Source organism: Saccopteryx leptura, chromosome 3 (assembly GCF_036850995.1).
Source record: "Saccopteryx leptura isolate mSacLep1 chromosome 3, mSacLep1_pri_phased_curated, whole genome shotgun sequence".
In the NCBI taxonomy this organism is placed as follows: domain Eukaryota; kingdom Metazoa; phylum Chordata; class Mammalia; order Chiroptera; family Emballonuridae; genus Saccopteryx; species Saccopteryx leptura.
In genome coordinates, this window is record NC_089505.1 from 141,308,132 (window position 1) to 141,326,330 (window position 18,199).

Genomic DNA, 18,199 nt, shown 5'->3' on the forward strand with positions numbered 1-18,199 from the left:
ACTAATAGGATTGGTCTAAAAATCTGTCATTGCCTGACCAGTTGGTGGCGCAGTGAATAGAGCATCGAACTGGGATGCAGAGGACCCAGGTTCGAGAACCTGAGGTCACCAGCTTGAGCATGAGCTCATCTAGTTTGAGCGAAAGCTCACCAGCTTGGACCCAAGGTCACTGGCTCAAGCAAGGGGTTACTCGGTCTGCTAAAGGCCCGTGGTCAAGGCACATATGAGAAAGCAATCAATGAACAACTAAGGTGTTACAACGTGCAATGAAAAACTAATGATTGATGCTTCTCATCTCTCTGTTCCTGTCTGTCTGTCCCTGTCTATCCCTCTCTCTGACTCTCTCTGTCTCTGTAAAAAAAAAAAAAAAAAAAAAAATCTGTCATTATTCTCTGAATATTGGATTGAAATATTAATACTGCTGTCTATGGTGATGAAAAATAATTCCATTGTATTATATATTCTTAGAGTTACAGTTCTCTCTACCATGACCTACACATTTTTGTGACTTTACATTTTGAGGTAAAATGAGGAAATATGCCCTTTTCTTATAACAGATTAACTTTCATGGATTAAAGATAATTAAAGGCTATTGTGTCCACTATCATTATGGCAATGTAATTTTTAGTAAATAAATTATTATTGTTAGCATTACTGCTATTATTATTATTGTGACCTTATTAGATCTTAATATTATATTATCAAATTATGTTCCAGACAACAAGCACATCACATTAAATTCTGGAAATAATCATACATGGTACGGTGCCCATTTTACAGATAAAGGAAGAGATACAATAATTTGTTCAAGGTCACATAGCTAGTGAGGATAGCTAATTTTCATTTCATATTTGTTGACTTGCCAGAGTTAATTACCACCCCACTTCCCAAAAAGGAAAAATCTCATCTGGCCACCACCTGCAAATCTGACGTCACGCTGAGGACCTTGGAGCCTCTTGTTTGGAACTGTTATTTCTCCTACCCTTTCTCTCCCCCACTCCTCCTCTTCCTCCTTTATCATTACTCAAATAATGTAACAGTATAGAGGGCTCTACCCAACAAAGTCACCAGAATATTGATAGATGAGCTGTTTTCATTTGTGACAATTTAAGAATGAGACATTTCAAGTTAGATAAATGAACTGTTCTATGTATGATACTGAAGACAGTGGTCTCTCCTGGGAGCAATTTCCACATTTACAGCTAAGGATTGTGCTTTAATTAAATTAAAGAGGCTGTGCTGAAAAGCAAAGCTGAGTTAATAGTGCACTGACACTTTGCCAAAATGACTTGTGAAAGCAAGGATTAAACTTCTCTTTTAGAGAAATAAATTTAAATGCAGAAAGTGCAGTGACTTATGGCTGCCATTTTGAACACTAATTCCCTCTAATGAATAATTATAGGTAAATACACGTTATTAGAAATATACCAAAAACTATAACCTGGTTCTTTATTTTTATTTTCAATTTAGAAAATTAAATTCAACAGGGTGACATTGATCAATAAGAGTACATAAGTTTCAGGTAAATATTTCCATAGCATTTGAACTGTTGATTATGTTGTATACCCAGCACCCTAAGTCAAATCATTTTTCATCACCATTTATTTGTCCCTCTTTGCACCCTTAACCCCCCCCCATGGTAACCACTTCACTTTTATCTATGTCTATGGGTTTCAGTTTTATATTCCACCTATGTGGAATCATATAATTCTTAGCTTTTTCTGATTTACTTATTTCACTCAGTATAATATTCTCAAGTTTCATCCATGTTGTCATAAATTACACTATGTCATCATGTCTTATGGCTGAGTACTATTCTATTGTATATATGTACCACTTCTTTATCCAATCCTCTATCGAGGGACACTTTTGTTGTTTCCATATCTTGGCCACTGTGAACAATGTTGCAATGAACATGGGGTTGCATGTGTCTTTATGTACTAATGCCGTGACGGCGAACCTTTTTATAAAAACCACCCATTTTGCAGTGTTGGTCAACCTGGTCCCTCCTGCCCACTAGTGGGCATTCCAGCTTTCATGGTGGGCTAATCACGGCACCATTTGGTTGCTCCGCTACTGCCCACCATTGGCTTGGTGTATGGATGAACTAGGTTCAATTCCCCATCAGGGTACATAGGAGAAGCAACCATCTGATTCTCTACCCCTCCCCCACTTCTCTCTCTCTCTCTCTCTCTCTCTCTCTCTTTCTCTCTCTCTCTGTTCCTCTCCTGTAGCCATGGTTCAAATGATTTGAGCATCAACCCCGGGTGCTGAGGCTCTGTGGAGCCTACATCTCAGGTGCTAAAAATGGCTCAGTTGAGAGCATAACCTCAGATGGGCAAAGCATTGGCCCCAGATGGGGGTTGCCAGGTGGATTCTGGTCGAGGTGCATGCGGGAGTCTCTTTGTCTATCTCCCTTCTTCTCACTTGGAAAAAAAAGAAAAAAAAAGTAAAATCTTACATAAATGTTTAAAACCCAAGTAATGATAGAAAAAAAACTTAACATTTGAGTCTCTTGTAACAAAAAAATATATTCAAGTACAAGTTATATAACATATTTATTTGAAACATATATAAGCCCATTCAAATTTAAAGGCTTAGATCTCTACTGAGTTGACCTGCTCTGTGTTAAGACTCTCTCTTAAACTTGACTTACTGTGATCTGCATTTCTCATGTGACTAAACAGACTTTTAGTTCCTCCCCAGAATATTTCTTTCTGCAAAAGTTTGCTTGTGCTGCTAAACTCAGTGGTAGGACAAACTCACAGACAAGAGACGGGGTTGGAGGGTGAATAACTTACAGCACTGAGGATGTTTAAGTGGTCCCAGGTGGTCTCAGAGTCCCCAAGAAGGTCCACTTTCTTGTACAACGTTAAGTCACTCAGCACCTCCAATGGGATCCACTTCCGTGACTCTAGAAACCTCTGAATATTGATTCTTCTTACAAGTAGTTTACACTCACTAAAGGAAATCAACTATGGGAATCAGATGATAAAAGTTCAGTACAGTAAGCTCATTAATGAGACTAATTCCGCTACAACTACTTCTGTCCTATGCCAGGTTTAGTATAATAATTTTATTCTAAGACTGTGCTACTAGAGAGCAAATCTTTAATTTTTATATTTCTTTATAAATTATATACCTGTGCACATTATTTTAAATAATAGTTATTAATAATAAAATAATAATTTTCCAGCCCTGGCTGGTTGACTCAGCAGTAGAGCGTCAGCCAGGCGTGTGGATGTCCCAGGTTCAAATCCTGGTCATGGCACACAGGTGGAGCAACCATCTGCTTCTCTACCTCTTCCCTTCCCCCTTCTCTCTCTCTCACACACTTCTCCTCCTACAGCCATGGCTCAAATGGTTAAGCAAGTTGACCCCAGGTGCTGAGGATGGCTCCATGGCCTGCTTTAAGCACTGAAATAGCTTGGTTGCTGAGCAACGGAGCAGTGGACCCAGAGCAAGCCCTGGTAGGGAGCTAGCTGGGTAGATCCAGGTGCACGTGGGACTCTCTCTCCTCCCTGCCTCTCACTTAATAAAAATAAAATAAAAAACAAACAACAACAATGACAACAAAACCAGTAATTTTTCCAAAGAATATTTATAAATTTAGAATAAATTAAAAGAAAATGAATTCATAGAAGATATTAAACTGTAACAATGGTCCCTAAAACACACACACACAAGCTCTTGAGTTCTTTGTTAAATAACACCCTGATTGGGTAGTTCAGTGGATAAAGCGTCATCCTAGTGCACTGAGGTTGTGGGTTTGATCCCTGGTGGAACAATGAGTTGATGCTTCTCTCTTTCTTCCCCCCCTCTCTTGCTTTCATTTTCTCTCTCAAACTATGGAATAATAATAATAATAATAATACATCTAGCAAAGTCATAGGTTTTTATTGTTCTAAGAATGCATATAGGAGAAATGAAAAGTGCCAGTGATTCTATTCTGTTCAGACAGAACAATGTTTTAAGTATTTATACCGTTTAGATATACAGAGATTTCAGTTATACAATAAAAGAGCTATTAAGATAACCATTCAGAATTTCAGGTCCCTTTTGAAAGTTATAATGTAGCAATAATTGGTAAAAATCTTAGTCTTATAAGACTTGCTTTGTTCAAATCATACTTTCAAGTACAGATTTGTTCTAATGGAAAATAAAATAAGTTAACAATAAATATAAATATTCACACAAATTTCCATTTAACACCAAAGAATAAGAATATCACTGTGAAAGGTTTAAATTTAACAACTTATCAAATCAAATTCTCTGACCGAAATTTAAGATGCAAAGCATTATCTCTCCCTACAGACCCAGGGAAGAAGAGCTAGTTCCTTTATTTTCCTTTTTTACATGCTTTTGTGAATAAGGCCAGGCTCTGGAATTTCGTTAGTGAGGATTTATAAGGGTGTGAGAAGTGGGGGGAAAGGCAAGCCTGTTTAGAGTGCCTTTGAAAAGAAAAGAAGAATGAGATGAATTGAATTTTACTAAAGAACCATAATTTTCTCCTATATAACAGAATAGAAAACAAAAAAAAAATAATCTTAATTGTTAATTAGATCATGGAATTGTTTTTAGCACTTTGAGTTTTAACATATCATTAGATTAATGAAAAGATAGATACACATTTTTCCCTAGGCAAGTTTTAAATTGCTGGGTTTTTCATTTTGTTTGTCTGCTTTTTTAGTGATACCTGCTGCAGCCATCATTTCCAGGGCTGAGGATATAAATACTACAGTGCCGAAGACCATAATTCACTGGAATAGTAGAACAGCAGTGAAAAAGCTTTCCTGTGAAATAAGATACAAAGCTACAACAAACCAAACTTGGAATGTAAGCTAACTTTCATTATTCTTTTTTTTTTAATTTTTAAATTAATTTTAATGTATTGTGTCAACATGGATTCAACTGTCCTACTGAATATAACACCCTCACCCCCACCCCCATGTCCCTATTTACACCCTTTTTGCCCCCCTCCCCCTAACTCCGTCCCCCTTTCCCTCTGGGATTTGTTGTCCTATTATCTGTATCTATGTGTTATGTATAGATAATTTCACTAATCCCTTCACCTTCTCTGATCCCATCCCCTCAACCCCTTTCTTCTGACAGCTGTCTCTCTGGTCCCAGTGACCCTGCCTCTGCCTCTATTTCGTTCCTCAGCTTACTTTGTTCCTTAGATTCCACATATAAGTGAGATCATATGATATTTGTCTTTCTCTGCCTGGCTTATTTCACTTAGCATAATACTCTCCAGGTCCATCCATGTCATCGCTAAAGGTAAGATTTCCTTCCTTTTCATGGCTGCATAGTCTTCCATTGTGTATATGTACCGCAGCTTTTTAATCCACTTGTCTAAGGACGGACACTTGGGCTGTTTCCAGATCTTGGCTATTGTAAACAATGCTGCAATAAACATGGGGGTGCATATCTTCTTTTGAATCAATGATTTGATATTCTTAGGATATATTCCTAAAAGTGGGATAGCTGGGTCAAAAGGCAGTTCCATTTTTAATTTTTTGAGGAAACACCATACTGTTTTTTACAGTGGCTGCCCAGCCTGCATTTCCACCAACAGTGCAGGAGGTTCCCTTTTCTCCACACCTTCATCAGCACTTGTTCTGTGTTGATTTGTTAATGAGCCCCATTCTGACAGGTGTGAGGTGGTATCTCATTGTGGTTTTAATTTGCATTTCTCTGATAATTAGTGATGTTGAACATTTTTCATATGCCTATTGGCCATCTGTATAATCTCTTTGGAGAAGTGTCTGTTCAGTTGTTTTGCCCATTTTTAATTGGATTGTTTACCCTTCCTAGTGTTGAGTTTTAGAAGTTCTTTATAAATTTTGGTTATTAACCCCTTATCAGATATATTGGTGAATATGTTCTCCCATTTTATGGGTTGTCTTTTTATTTTGTTCATGGAGTCTTTTGCTGTGCAAAAGCTTTTTAGTTTGATATAGTCCCATTTGTTTTTGTTTTGTTTTTTGTCTTATATTTCACTTGCCCTTGGAGATATATCAGCAAAAATATTGAGAGACATCGGAGAGTTTACTGCCTATGTTTTCTTCCAAGATGATTATGGTTTCATGCCTTACATTTAAGTCTTTTATCCATTTTGAGTTTATTTTTGTGAATGGTGTAAGTTGGTGGTCTAGTTTCATTTTTTTGCAGGTAGTTGTCCAATTTTCCCAATACCAATTATTAAAGAGACTGTCTTTACTCCATTGTATGCTTTTACCTCCTTTGTCAAATATCAATTGATCATAAAAGTGTGGGTTTATTTCTGGGTTCTCTGTTCTGTTCCATTCCATTGATCTGTATGCCTGATCTTATCCCAGTTCTATGTTGTTTTGATTACAATGGCCTTATAGTATAACTTAATATCAGGAAGTGTGATACCTTTCACTTTATTCTTCATTTTCAGGATTGCTGAGGCTATTCGTGTTCTTTTTTGGTTCCATATAATTTTTTGAAATATTTGTTCTATACCTTTGAAGTATGCCATTGGTATTTTGATAGGAAGTGCATTGAATTTATAGATTGCTTTGGGTAACATAGACATTTTAATGATGTTTATTCTTCCTATTAATGAACACGGTATATGCTTCCACTTGTCTGTATCTTCCTTGGTTTCTTTTATCAATGTTTTATAATTTTCTGAGTACAAGTCTTTTACCTCCTTGGTTAAATTTACTCCTAGGTACTTTTTTGTTGTTGTTGCAGTAGTGAAGGGGATTGTTTCCTTAATTTCGCTTTCAGATTCTTTATTGTTGGTGTATAAAAATGACACTGATTTCTGAATATTGATTTTATATCCTGCCACCTTGCTGAATTTATTTAGTAGTTTTTGGACTGAGACTTTAAGGTTTTCTATGTACAGTATCATGTCATCAGCAAATAATGATAGTTTTACTTCTTCTTTTCCAATTTGGATGCCTTTTATTTCTTCTTCTTGCCTATTGCTGTGGCTAGAACTTCCAGAACTATATTGAGTAAGAGTGGTGAAAGGGGTCACCCCTGCCTTGTTCCTGATCTTAAGGGAATTGCTTTTAATTTTTGCCCATTGAGTATGATGTTGGCTGTCAGTTTGTTATAGATAGCCTTTATTATGTTGAGGTATGTTCCTGTATTCCCAGTTTGCTGAGAGTTTTGATTATAAATAGGTGCTGAATTTTATCAATTTTTTTCCACATCTATTGATATAATCATATGATTTTTCTCCTTCCTTTTGTTTATGTGATGAATCACATTGATTGATTAGCAAACATTTTACCAGCCTTGCCTCCCCAGAATAAATCCTACTTGATCATGATGTATGACTTTTATAATGTATTGCTGGATCCGGTTTGCTAATACTTTGTTGAGAATTTTAGCATTTAAGTCCATTAGGGATATTGGCCTATAGTTTTCTTTCTTTGTAGTGTTTTTACCTGGTTTTGCAATGGGGATAAATGCTTGCCTTATAAAAGGAGCTTGAAAGTTTTTCTTCCCCTTGAATTTTTTGAAATAGCTTGAGAAGGATAAGTGTTAGTTCTTCTTTGAATGTTTGGTAAAATTTGCCTGTGAAGCCATCAGGTCCAAGACTTTTGTTATCTGGGAGTTTTTTGATAACTGTTTCAATTTCATTTGTTGTAATCGGTCTGTTTAGGTTTGATTCTTCCAGATTGACTTTTGGAAGATTGTATGTTTCTAGGAATTTATCCATTTCACCTAAGTTGTCCAATTTTTTTGTAGATAGATCTTCATAGTATTTTCTTACAATCCTTTGTATTTTTGTGGTGTCAGTTGTTACTTCTCCACTTTCATTTCTAATTTTATTTGAGTTTTTTGTTTTTTTCTTGATGAGTCTGGTTAAAGGTTCATCAATATGGTTTACTTTTTCAAACAACTAGTTCTTTGTTTCATTGATCCTTTTTTTTTTTTTTTTGTCTTTATGTCATTTATTTTCACTCTGATCTTCATTATTTTCTTCCTTCTACTTCCTCTGGGCTTTATTTGTTGTTCTTTTTCTAGTTCTTTTAGATGCAGAGTTAAATTGTTTATCTGAGCTTTTTCTTGCTTCTTAAGGTATGTCTTCCCTCTCAGAACTGTTTTTGCTGTGTCCCATAAAATTTGAGTTGTTGTATGTACATTTTCATTTGTTTCAAAAAATTTTGAATTCTTCTTTGATCTCATTGTTAACTCTTTCGTTACTTAATAACATACTATTTAAGTGTTTGAATGTTTTTTTTTGTTTTTTTATTGTAGTTGATTTCTAGTTTCATGCCATTGTGATCAGAGAAGATGCTTGATATGATTTCAATCTTTTTAAATTTATTGACTTATTTTGTGTCCTAAAATGTGATCTATCCTAGAGAATGTACCATGAGCACTTGAAAAGAATGTATATATATTCTGCTGCTTGGGGGTTAAAGGTTCTGAAGATGTCAATTAAATCCAGTTGATCTAGTGTCATTTAAGGTTGCTGTTTCTTTGTTAATTTTCTGTCTGGCAGATTTGTCCATTGATGTTAGTGGGACATTGAAATTCCCTACTATTATAATATTGCTGTTGATCTTGCCCTTTATGTCTAGCAAAATCTGCTTTATATATTTAGGTGTTCCTATATTAGGCCCATAAATATTTACAATGGTTATATCCTCCTGTTGGATTGCTCTCTTTATCATTATGTAATGACCTTCTTTATACCTTACTATAGCCTTTGTTTTAAAGGCTATTTTGTCAGATACAGCTATTGCTCAACTTACAACCATGATTGGTTCTGACAGACCATTCGTAACATGATTTGGTCGTAAGTTGAGTAGGCTATATGTACAGTACTGTGAAATGATGTTATAAAAATCTTTGTCATATTTTATCTTAATTTTCTTTCATATTGTTATATAAATATATCATAATTTTCTTTGTTCATTTTGTGCCATTTGTATCATCTCTACACCATTTTGTTTCTTATTTTTACATTTGTCAGGTTTAAGTAAAGCACTGCATTACCAGTACAACTGGTTTAATATTTGCAAAGACAATTTCCTCTTGGTAGACATCTTGGGAGGGGTTTGATGAAAAAATATCCAAGACACAAAACACAAATTGCTGTACTGTAAGTTGCATAGGTAGTAAGTCAATCAATATTTGTATAAGTATTGCTACTCCACTTTTGTTTTTCATTTCCATTTGCATGAAATACTTTTTTTCATCCCTTTACTTTCAGTCTATGTGTACCTTTTGTTTTGAGGTGGGTGTGTTGTAGACAGCATATGTAGGGGTCCTATTTTCTTAGCCATGTAGCTACCCTATATCTTTTGATGGGAGCATTTAATTCATTACATTTAAGGTTAATATCGACATGTACTTATTTGTTGCCATTTTATTCTTTAAATCTACATTCCTCTTTTTCTCGATTTCTCTCTTTTTTCCTTTACTCTTTTTTTTTTTTTTTTTTTTGTATTTTTCTGAAGCTGGAAACGGGGAGAGACACTCAGACAGACTCCCGCATGCGCCTGACCGGGATACACCCAGCACGCCCACCAGGGGCGATGCTCTGCCCCTCCGGGGTGTCGCTCTGTTGCGACCAGAGCCACTCTAGTGCCTGGGGCAGAGGCCAAGGAGCCATCCCCAGCGCCTGGGCCATCTTTGCTCCAATGGAGCCTCGGCTGCGGGAGGGGAAGAGAGAGAGAGAGAGAGGAAGGAGAGGGGGAGGGGTGGAGAAGCAGATGGGCGCTTCTCCTGTGTGCCCTGGCCAGGAATTGAACCCGGGACTTCTGCACGCCAGGCCAATGCTCTACCACTGAGCCAACCAGCCAGGGCCCCTTTACTCTTTTTTTTTGGGGGGGGTGACATATTCTGGCTTTCTTCTATCCCTCCTTTTTTTTTTCTTTTTTTTACAGAGACAGAGAGAGAGAGAGATTGAGGGATAGATAAGTACAGACAGACAGGAATGGAGAGAGATGAGAAGCATCAATTATCAGTTTTTCGTTGTGACATTTTAGTTGTTCATTGATTGCTCTCTCATATGTGCCTTGATTACAGGCCTTCAGCAGATTGAGTAACCCCTTGCTCAAACTAGTGACCTTGGTTCCAAGCTGGTGAGCTTTTTGCTTAAGCCAAATGAGCCCCTACTATGCTGACGACCTCGGGGTCTCGAACCTGGGTCTTCTGCATCCTAGTCTGATGCTCTATCCACTGCACCACTGCCTGGTCAGGCTCCTTTACTCTTTTTATAGCAGGCCCCTTAATATTTCTTGTAGTACTAGTTTGGCTATAATGAATTCCTTGAGGTGTTTTGTTTTTTTTTTTGGTCCTGGAAGCCTTTTATTTCTCCTTCAATTTTAAATAATAGCCTTGCTGGATAGAGAAGTCTTGGTTGTAGGCTCTTGTTTTGCATTACTTTGAATATTTCTTGCCAATCCCTTCTGGCCTTAAGTGTTTCTGTTGAGAAGTTTGATGTCATCCTTATGCAGGCTTTTCTGTTGGTAATTAACTGCTTTTCTCTTGCTGCTTTTAGTATTCTTTCTTTGTCTCTTAATTTTGGCATTTTAACTATGATCTATCTTGGGGTAGGCCTCCTGGTTTCCTCTTTAATGGGACTCTCTATGCTTCTTGAACTTGTGTGACTTTTTCCTTCATCAATTTATGGAAATTTTCAGCTATGATTTCTTCAAACAGGATCTTTAGCCCTTGTTCATTCTCTTATCCTTCAGGAACCCCTATGATGCAGATGTTGTTTCTCTTCATGTTGTCACAGAGCTCTCTTAGAGTTTCCTCAGTCTTTTTGAGCCTCTTTTCATTTTGCTGCTCTACTTCTGTGCTTATGTCTATCTTGTCTTCTAAATTGCTGATTTGATCCTCTGTTTCCTTCAGCGTACTATTGATTCCTTCTAGTGCAGTCTTCATTTCGGATACAGTGGTACCTTGAGATATGAATTTAATTCGTTCTGTAACTGAGCTCGTAAGTCAGTCAACTCATATATCAAACTGCTGATACTGGACCGGTGTTGCACCAACATGCCAACTAGAGGCAGCTTCCCGAATCACGACCTGTATCTTGAAATTTCACTCAGATCTCGAAAAAAATATAGACAGAGTAGCAGCTCGTATCTTAAAAAAAAAAGTGTATGTTGGTCTGTTCATATCTCAAGGTACCACTGTATTGTGTTTGTCATTTCTGACTGGTTCTTTTTTTATGATTTCAATGTCCTTTTTGATGCCTGCTATCTCTTTATTTAGGTGCTCCTTATGTTCATCCATTGTTGCTCTAAGATCCTTGAGCATCCTAACAATCATTATCTTAAACTATGCATCCAGTAGTTTGGTTACTTCCATTTCATTTAATTCTTTATCTGGGGATTTCTATTGCTGATTCATTTGGGTTGCATTTCTTTGTCTACCCATTTTGTCTGTGTATAGACTCCTTTGGGCGTGCTGCTTGTGTAGCTAGCTGTCTCGGGCTGGTGCTGTCTGCCACCAGCTACCAGTTGTGTTGGTTCTAGATCTTCTTGGGTTGGCATCAGCTGTTGTTTGTAAATCCCTATTGGCTTCTTGTTTGCAATTACTCTTCTTTTTGCTGTTTGTGTTGGCATATTCTGTGCCTGAGTAGTATGGGAGGGGCTAACCTATGTATAAGAATCAGCTTCCTCCTGCTTAGAGCTGACAGCAGCTCTGTAAAATCCCCAAAGCTCTGTAAGATTTTCCTCCACTTTTCAGCTGCTCTACTCCACCTCCTCTTACAGCTGCCTGGTCTTCCCAGAATCTTCTGTAGAAAGACTGTAGTGTGGGCCCAGACTGGCCTCACCTAACCAACCCCTCAACAGGTTGCAACAGGTTGGGTTAGGGCAGCTATAGTTGAGAATACAATGTTAGTGGGACCCCCTCCTTCAGGGGTCTCTTGGGCAGTAGTAGCTCAGTACGAGGATTGTGGCCCCTACTCCAGAGCCTAATCACTCAGCCACTGCTGGATACTCAAATTTTATTTCTGCTCAACAAGGTGAGCAGGAGGTTCAGATCTGCAAAACCAACAGTCCCCTCTGCAAAATCATGATTCTTACAGATCATGAGACCTGGTCTCAAGGAGAAAGACTGAGAGAGTCCTCTCCTGAGGCTGACTGTGCCCCCCCCCCCAGAAAGTGGCTAAGCCCATCAACCAGATCCAACAATAGGCACATAGTGACCCACACTTTGAATGTCCATGCTCCAAGCCTCTCTTGCTTCTCCCTTTGGAGTCTAGCCCAGCAGGGTAGGATATTCATCACCCAGGCCAGCTGACTGTGAAGCTCCACCCTATCCAATGCACACACGTTGCTGTGCCGGTGTTGATCACAGAGAGCAGAACTCACTTCAGCTGGGCGAGGTGTGAGGAACCCTGCCCTAGGATACCACTCTAGCAAGGGTTTTTAGGTCCTGAACTGGTACTCTCCATAGCTGGCCACTGGATATGCCAGCCCTGGGCCTCCTTGGAAGAAACCCAGTGCAAACCAGTGGGAGACACAGCCCGTGATGCCCTAAGCAACCTTCTTGGAGCTACAAGCAATCCAGAGTTTATGGCTGACTCTGGTTGGGCCCAAGTGCACATGGAAATACCAGCTTCACACCTGGGCTGGCTTTGACTCACTCTGGGCCTGGGGGAAAGTCCACTTAAAAGTCCAAGGTTCCCTGAATTCATCCTTCTGCAACCTCTGTCTGCTGGCTGCTTGTTGGGCTTGGCCACTGAATAAAACCTCTGCTAGAGTCTAGAGCCTGTAGCAATTCAGGGATTAGGAAATGTGGTGCATATGGCTCTGCCTCTCACACCAGGTGTCAGTCTGTCCAGAGTTTTTTCACAGACCTCAGTAGGGTGTAGCCCCAGGAGTCCAGTGGGTATGGCCTCTGAGACCTAGAGGTGTGGTCTACCCTCCCTCTGGACAGTTTCAACCGAGTCTCCAGTGAGGTGGAAGCACCAGTCTTAGATTCAGGAGTGTGTGTGTGTGTGTGTGTGCACGTGCGTGTGTGTGTGTGTGTGTGTGTGTGTGTGTGTGTGTGTGTGATGAGGGGTTGGGGTTGGCTCTGGTGGCTCTGGCCTTAACACCAGAAAACTGAGTCACTGATGTGCCCCTGCTTCTTGGGCTCTCAGAATGACCCTTCACCCTGACTGGAGCAGGAAAGACTCCTGAGGGCAGAGCAGTTGTTTTTCCCCAGGCTGATGCCACTCAGGGGGGACTGCTCCACCCAAGAAAGATGGAGACTGCAGTATTGGGTAATAACTCAACACAGGGGTTCTGGTGGCCGTCCCTCACAGTGTCTCTCTCTCTGGGCCTCCAACTTTACACTGTCCTCATGCAATTCTAGTCCCCTCTCTGGACAGTTTCTACTGAGTCTCCCATGAGATGGAAGCACCAATCTTAGAGTCGGGAGCAAGCGTGTGGGGAAGCTCCGATTTCAACACTAGAAAACTGAGTCACTGAGGCACCCCCTGCTTCCTGGGCTCTCAGAATGACCCTTCACCCTGACTGGAGCAGGAAAGACTCCTGAGGGCAGAGCAGTTGTTTTTCCCCAGGCTGATGCCACTCAGGGGGGACTGCTCCACCCAAGAAAGATGGCGACTGCAGTGTTGGAGAATGACTCAGCATAAAGGTTCTGGTGGCTGTCCCCCACAGTGTCTCTCCAACTTTAGACTTTCTTCATGCAACTCCAGTCCTCTCAGCTCTCCCTCCACTGGAACCCCAGTTAAGTGTCTGTGAACGAGATTTTCTGCACGAGCCCTTTAAGATGGAACCTGCATTTCAGAAACTCAGTCTCTTTCTCGCAGACAGAAACACTACTCTTTTCACTGCAAAATGCTATGTGGGCGCCTCTTCTAGGCTCTGGGGCTCTAGGCTGGGGCTCCAGGCCTGGGGCTGAGCTCCCACACCTCTCAGGGTGACCCTCCCCATAGGGGGAATCCCTTCAGACCCTCAGCCGCCCCTCACTCCTGAGAGTGGGACAGCCCTTTCCAAGTCTCTGCCCTTCCTACCAGTCTCTGTGTGGCTTCTTCTGTGATCCTTGGTTCTACAGTCCTCTTCCTTTAGTCCAAAGTTGGTTTTTCAAGATGATTGTTCTTAAATTAAGATGTAATTCAATTTGGTCCTGGAAGGTGGCAGCTGGATTGTCCTTCTACTCCGTCACCATTTTGGGATCTCACTTTCATTATTCTTTTGCATGTAAGTGAATGAAAAAGAGATAATCAACAGTTGGTGACCACAGTGGACTAACAATGACCTATTTTACATGCTTCAATCTGATTCTTTGTGTGATATTCAAACTACTCTAGTTCTAATAATGATTGTGATATGCTTCCAAACAGAGACATGTTTTCTGAAAAGGTCTTCTTACCTTTCGTAAATTGCTAAACAGACAAATGTCCAGCTAAGTGATTCCTATCTACTTAGCTCCTTGTAATTCAGTGCCTCCTAGGGTGAAATTGACACTAGTAGTCATGGATATAAAAGTTAAGGATTCTATGCTGAAAATTAACAGGCATCCAGAAAAATAAAAACTGTTCATAAAGAATTTGAAATGTATGGGTGTCTTTTTAAATGAAAATATATGCAATTTAAAATATAAGATTTGTTACTAGTTTAGGCTTCAGGTTTAGATGAGCATAAGGTTAAAAAATAGATATCTAGACAAACTAATCATCCTTTAAAACCAATGGCAAGTTATCTACTATCTTAGGAGAGGCTGCAGGTACAAGATTCATTAATAAAATCACATCACATGACAGCACTGTAAACATCAATAAAAACTCACTAATTTGAGCTATAAGGCAACCATAGTCTGAGAAAAAAGTTCCAATTTGGGTATTTGAAAATTAATGCAATTTTATTTTTTAAATTGCAATGAACTGCCATTTAGTCAAAATTTTTAAGAAATGGAGTTGTCTGGCTCTTCTCAATTAAAAGCTATTTATCATGTATAATGGCTACATAGATAAAGAAGATGTGGTATATAAATACAATGGAATATTACTCTGCAATAAAAGAAAATAAAATCTTGCTATTTGTGACAACATGGATGACTAGAGGGCATTATACTGTGAAATAAATCAGACAAAGAAAAACAAATATATGGTTTCACTTATATTTGGAATCTTAAAAAAAATAAATAAAGAGAACAAAACAAAAACCAACCCATAGATAAAGGGAACAATTTGATATTTGTCAAAGGGGAGAGAGGTAGGGGGATGGGTGAAAATGAAAGAAAGAAAGAAAGAAAGAAAGAAAGAAAGAAAGAAAGAAAGAAAGGAAGGAAGGAAGGAAGGAAGGAAGGAAGGAAGGAAGGAAGGAAGGAAGGAAGGAGGGGAAGAGGAGAAAAGAAAAGAAAAGAAGGAAGGGAGGGAGGGAGGGAATTGGAAGGAAGGAAGGAAGGAAGGAAGGAAGGAAGGAAGGAAGGAAGGAAGGAAGGAAGGAAGGAAGAAAGGAAGGAAGGAAGGGGAATGTTAGAAAGTTCTGGGTGAAGATGATGGATTGAATACATTAATCCAAAGAAAATAAAACCAACAATCCTCTTTTTTAAAAAAGTTATGTATTATGTATGAATTTACCAGTTTTTAGGGAGTTAAATGTATTTAACACTAATCTTTGGTGATGAGTGTGATCCGAAGCCTTCTTCTGCTTCAGCTTCATCATTCTGAGCATCAGTTTTGCTGTAGACCAATGTGTTTAAAGAATATGAAAAAAGGTAAGGATAAAGCTTTATTGATGCTGACCTCATGATATCTTCTAAAGATTGCTCTTTGAAAACAAATTCGTCATGTGAATTTGTTTACTTACCCTTGTTCGTTTAAATCAGAAATGTGAACTTTACAGTTGTTTGGATTATACTTAGATGCTAATCCACGTGCTGCATCATCTGGTTAATAAACAAGTGACGATCTTTCTGGACTCCTTAACTAAATAATTATGGCACCTGTGTGAACAGCAACCCCATGCTTAAAGCCTGGGACAAGTAAGATAAACACAAAACAAAAACCCACAGCCACTCTTTTGTCTATGTGGAACTTAGATAAATCTGAAAACAACCTAATTAATTCCTTAAGTCTTAGATTTTGAGTTCAGCTAGGGTTTTGCTCAACCTGGGCCTTTGTGCTGTGTCACAGTCATAGGATTGTACTGAGAATATGAAACTCTCTTTTTTGGCTTAAGTAGGAGGTAATAGGCTGTAAGAATGTTTAGAAAATACAAAGGAAATATTTTATCAGTATCTCTGAATAGGTTTATAGAAACCAACTGTTTTCTGTTTGAAACCCTGGTTCTTTGCTCCCCCTGGTGGAGGTACCTGTGCTACTGTGACACTTGGTAACAGGTAAATTTGAGCTCACTTTTCAAAACCTCTTTAATCAGGAACAGGCAAATGAAGGAGCTACAAAAATATGTGTTACCCCATTTAACCTTCATAACAATCTTTTGTGATAGGTAGTATCAGTTCCATAACAGAATGGGCTCAAAAGAGCTAAGGCAGGTTCGTTAAACTTTTATACTGCTAGTAACCAAGTGCTGCACACAGACCTTACATCACTTTGGGCACCAAAATTTTTTGAAAAATAAAAACAAGTTTTAACCCAAAACCTGTATTCTATCCCTTCTGCTGTGATTCTTCCAAATGTAACCACTCACACAGAAAAAAAAGGTGAATTTCTATTTCTATCTAGATCAGGGGTCCCCAAACTACGGCCCACAGGCCGCATGCGGCCCCATGAGGCCATTTATCCGGCCCCCGCTGCACTTCGGGAAGGGGCTCCTCTTTCATTGGTGGTCAGTGAGAGGAGCATAGTTCCCATTGAAATACTGGTCAGAGGCCCTGGCCGGTTGGCTCAGCGGTAGAGCGTCGGCCTAGCGTGCGGAGGACCCGGGTTCGATTCCCGGCCAGGGCACACAAGAGAAGCGCCCATTTGCTTCTCCACCCCTCCGCCGCGCTTTCCTCTCTGTCTCTCTCTTCCCCTCCCGCAGCCAAGGCTCCATTGGAGCAAAGATGGCCCGGGCGCTGGGGATGGCTCTGTGGCCTCTGCCTCAGGCGCTAGAGTGGCTCTGGTCGCAACATGGCGACGCCCAGGATGGGCAGAGCATCGCCCCCTGGTGGGCAGAGCATCGCCCCTGGTGGGCGTGCCGGGTGGATCCCGGTCGGGCGCATGTGGGAGTCTGTCTGACTGTCTCTCCCTGTTTCCAGCTTCAGAAAAATGAAAGAAAAAAAAAAAATACTGGTCAGTTTGTTGATTTAAATTTACTTGTTCTTTATTTTAAATATTGTATTTGTTCCCGTTTTGTTTTTTTACTTTAAAATAAGATATGTGCAGTGTGCATAGGGATTTGTTCATAGTTTTTTTTATAGTCCGGCCCTCCAATGGTCTGAAGGACAGTGAACTGGCCCCCTGTGTAAAAAGTTTAGGGACCCCTGATCTAGATGACCCAAGTCCAGTCAGTAACAGCCAGAACAAAACTTCGTGTTTTACATTTGCTACTCCATCAATTTTGTCTGGGTCATGAATAAAGTGTTGTCTTTGCCTCCATGTAGGAAGACAGGAAGTCAGAGTCAAGAAAAGTGGGAGGGCATAAAGGACTGCAGATTTGCTCTTCAATCTCAGCTCTACCTTCTTCAGATATTGCTAGAGGAAGGTTTCTTTACTTCCAAGTGGCAGGCAGCTACCAGGAAAGCTTTGTGGCTAAGCACACAGACTCTAGAGTCAAAGACTCACTCTAATAATCTAGTTGTACAACTTTGGGCAAGTTTCTTATCTTCTCTGTGTCTAATTATTCCTATACCTAAAATAAGAATAAGATAAGCACCTACCTCGTAGGGTTGTGGGGATGATCAAAGGCTGTAAGAAGCTAGCCCAGAGCTTGGAATAGACTTGATGTCCAGTAGATGCTGGCTGTTGTCCTTACTCTTCATCTTAACCTCCAGGGGAGCCATGCAGCAGGCTTGGTAAAGCAAAGGAAGCCCACCTGAAAATCAAAATCAATGCATTGAGAATACTTCTCAGCCACTTTTAGCCAAGCTGCATATAGACTGTGAGGTATAAGCCAGCTTTTCAGGTGATCCTGCAAAGCTGATGCCATGGCGAGAATATTCACCTACTTGGTTATATTCATGGACTGTCTCTCTGGCATCTCAAACTGGTGTCAAAAATTGAGCTCAGTAGCAGTCCTTGCCCACTGCTGTGTTACGTATCTTCGGAGCTTGCCCACTGCTG

At 39.7% G+C, this 18,199-nt stretch overlaps 1 protein-coding gene across 1 annotated transcript in view; it reads left to right on the plus strand.

Annotated features, from left to right (window-relative positions):
• The window catches only part of IL23R (interleukin 23 receptor), an 82,667-nt gene that overhangs the window by 30,888 nt on the left and 33,580 nt on the right, over positions 1–18,199 (plus strand). The window contains exon 5 of the mRNA XM_066372194.1: positions 4,691–4,836. Coding sequence (XP_066228291.1) covers positions 4,691–4,836 — 146 coding nt within the window. The remainder of the gene's footprint in view (positions 1–4,690; positions 4,837–18,199) is intronic.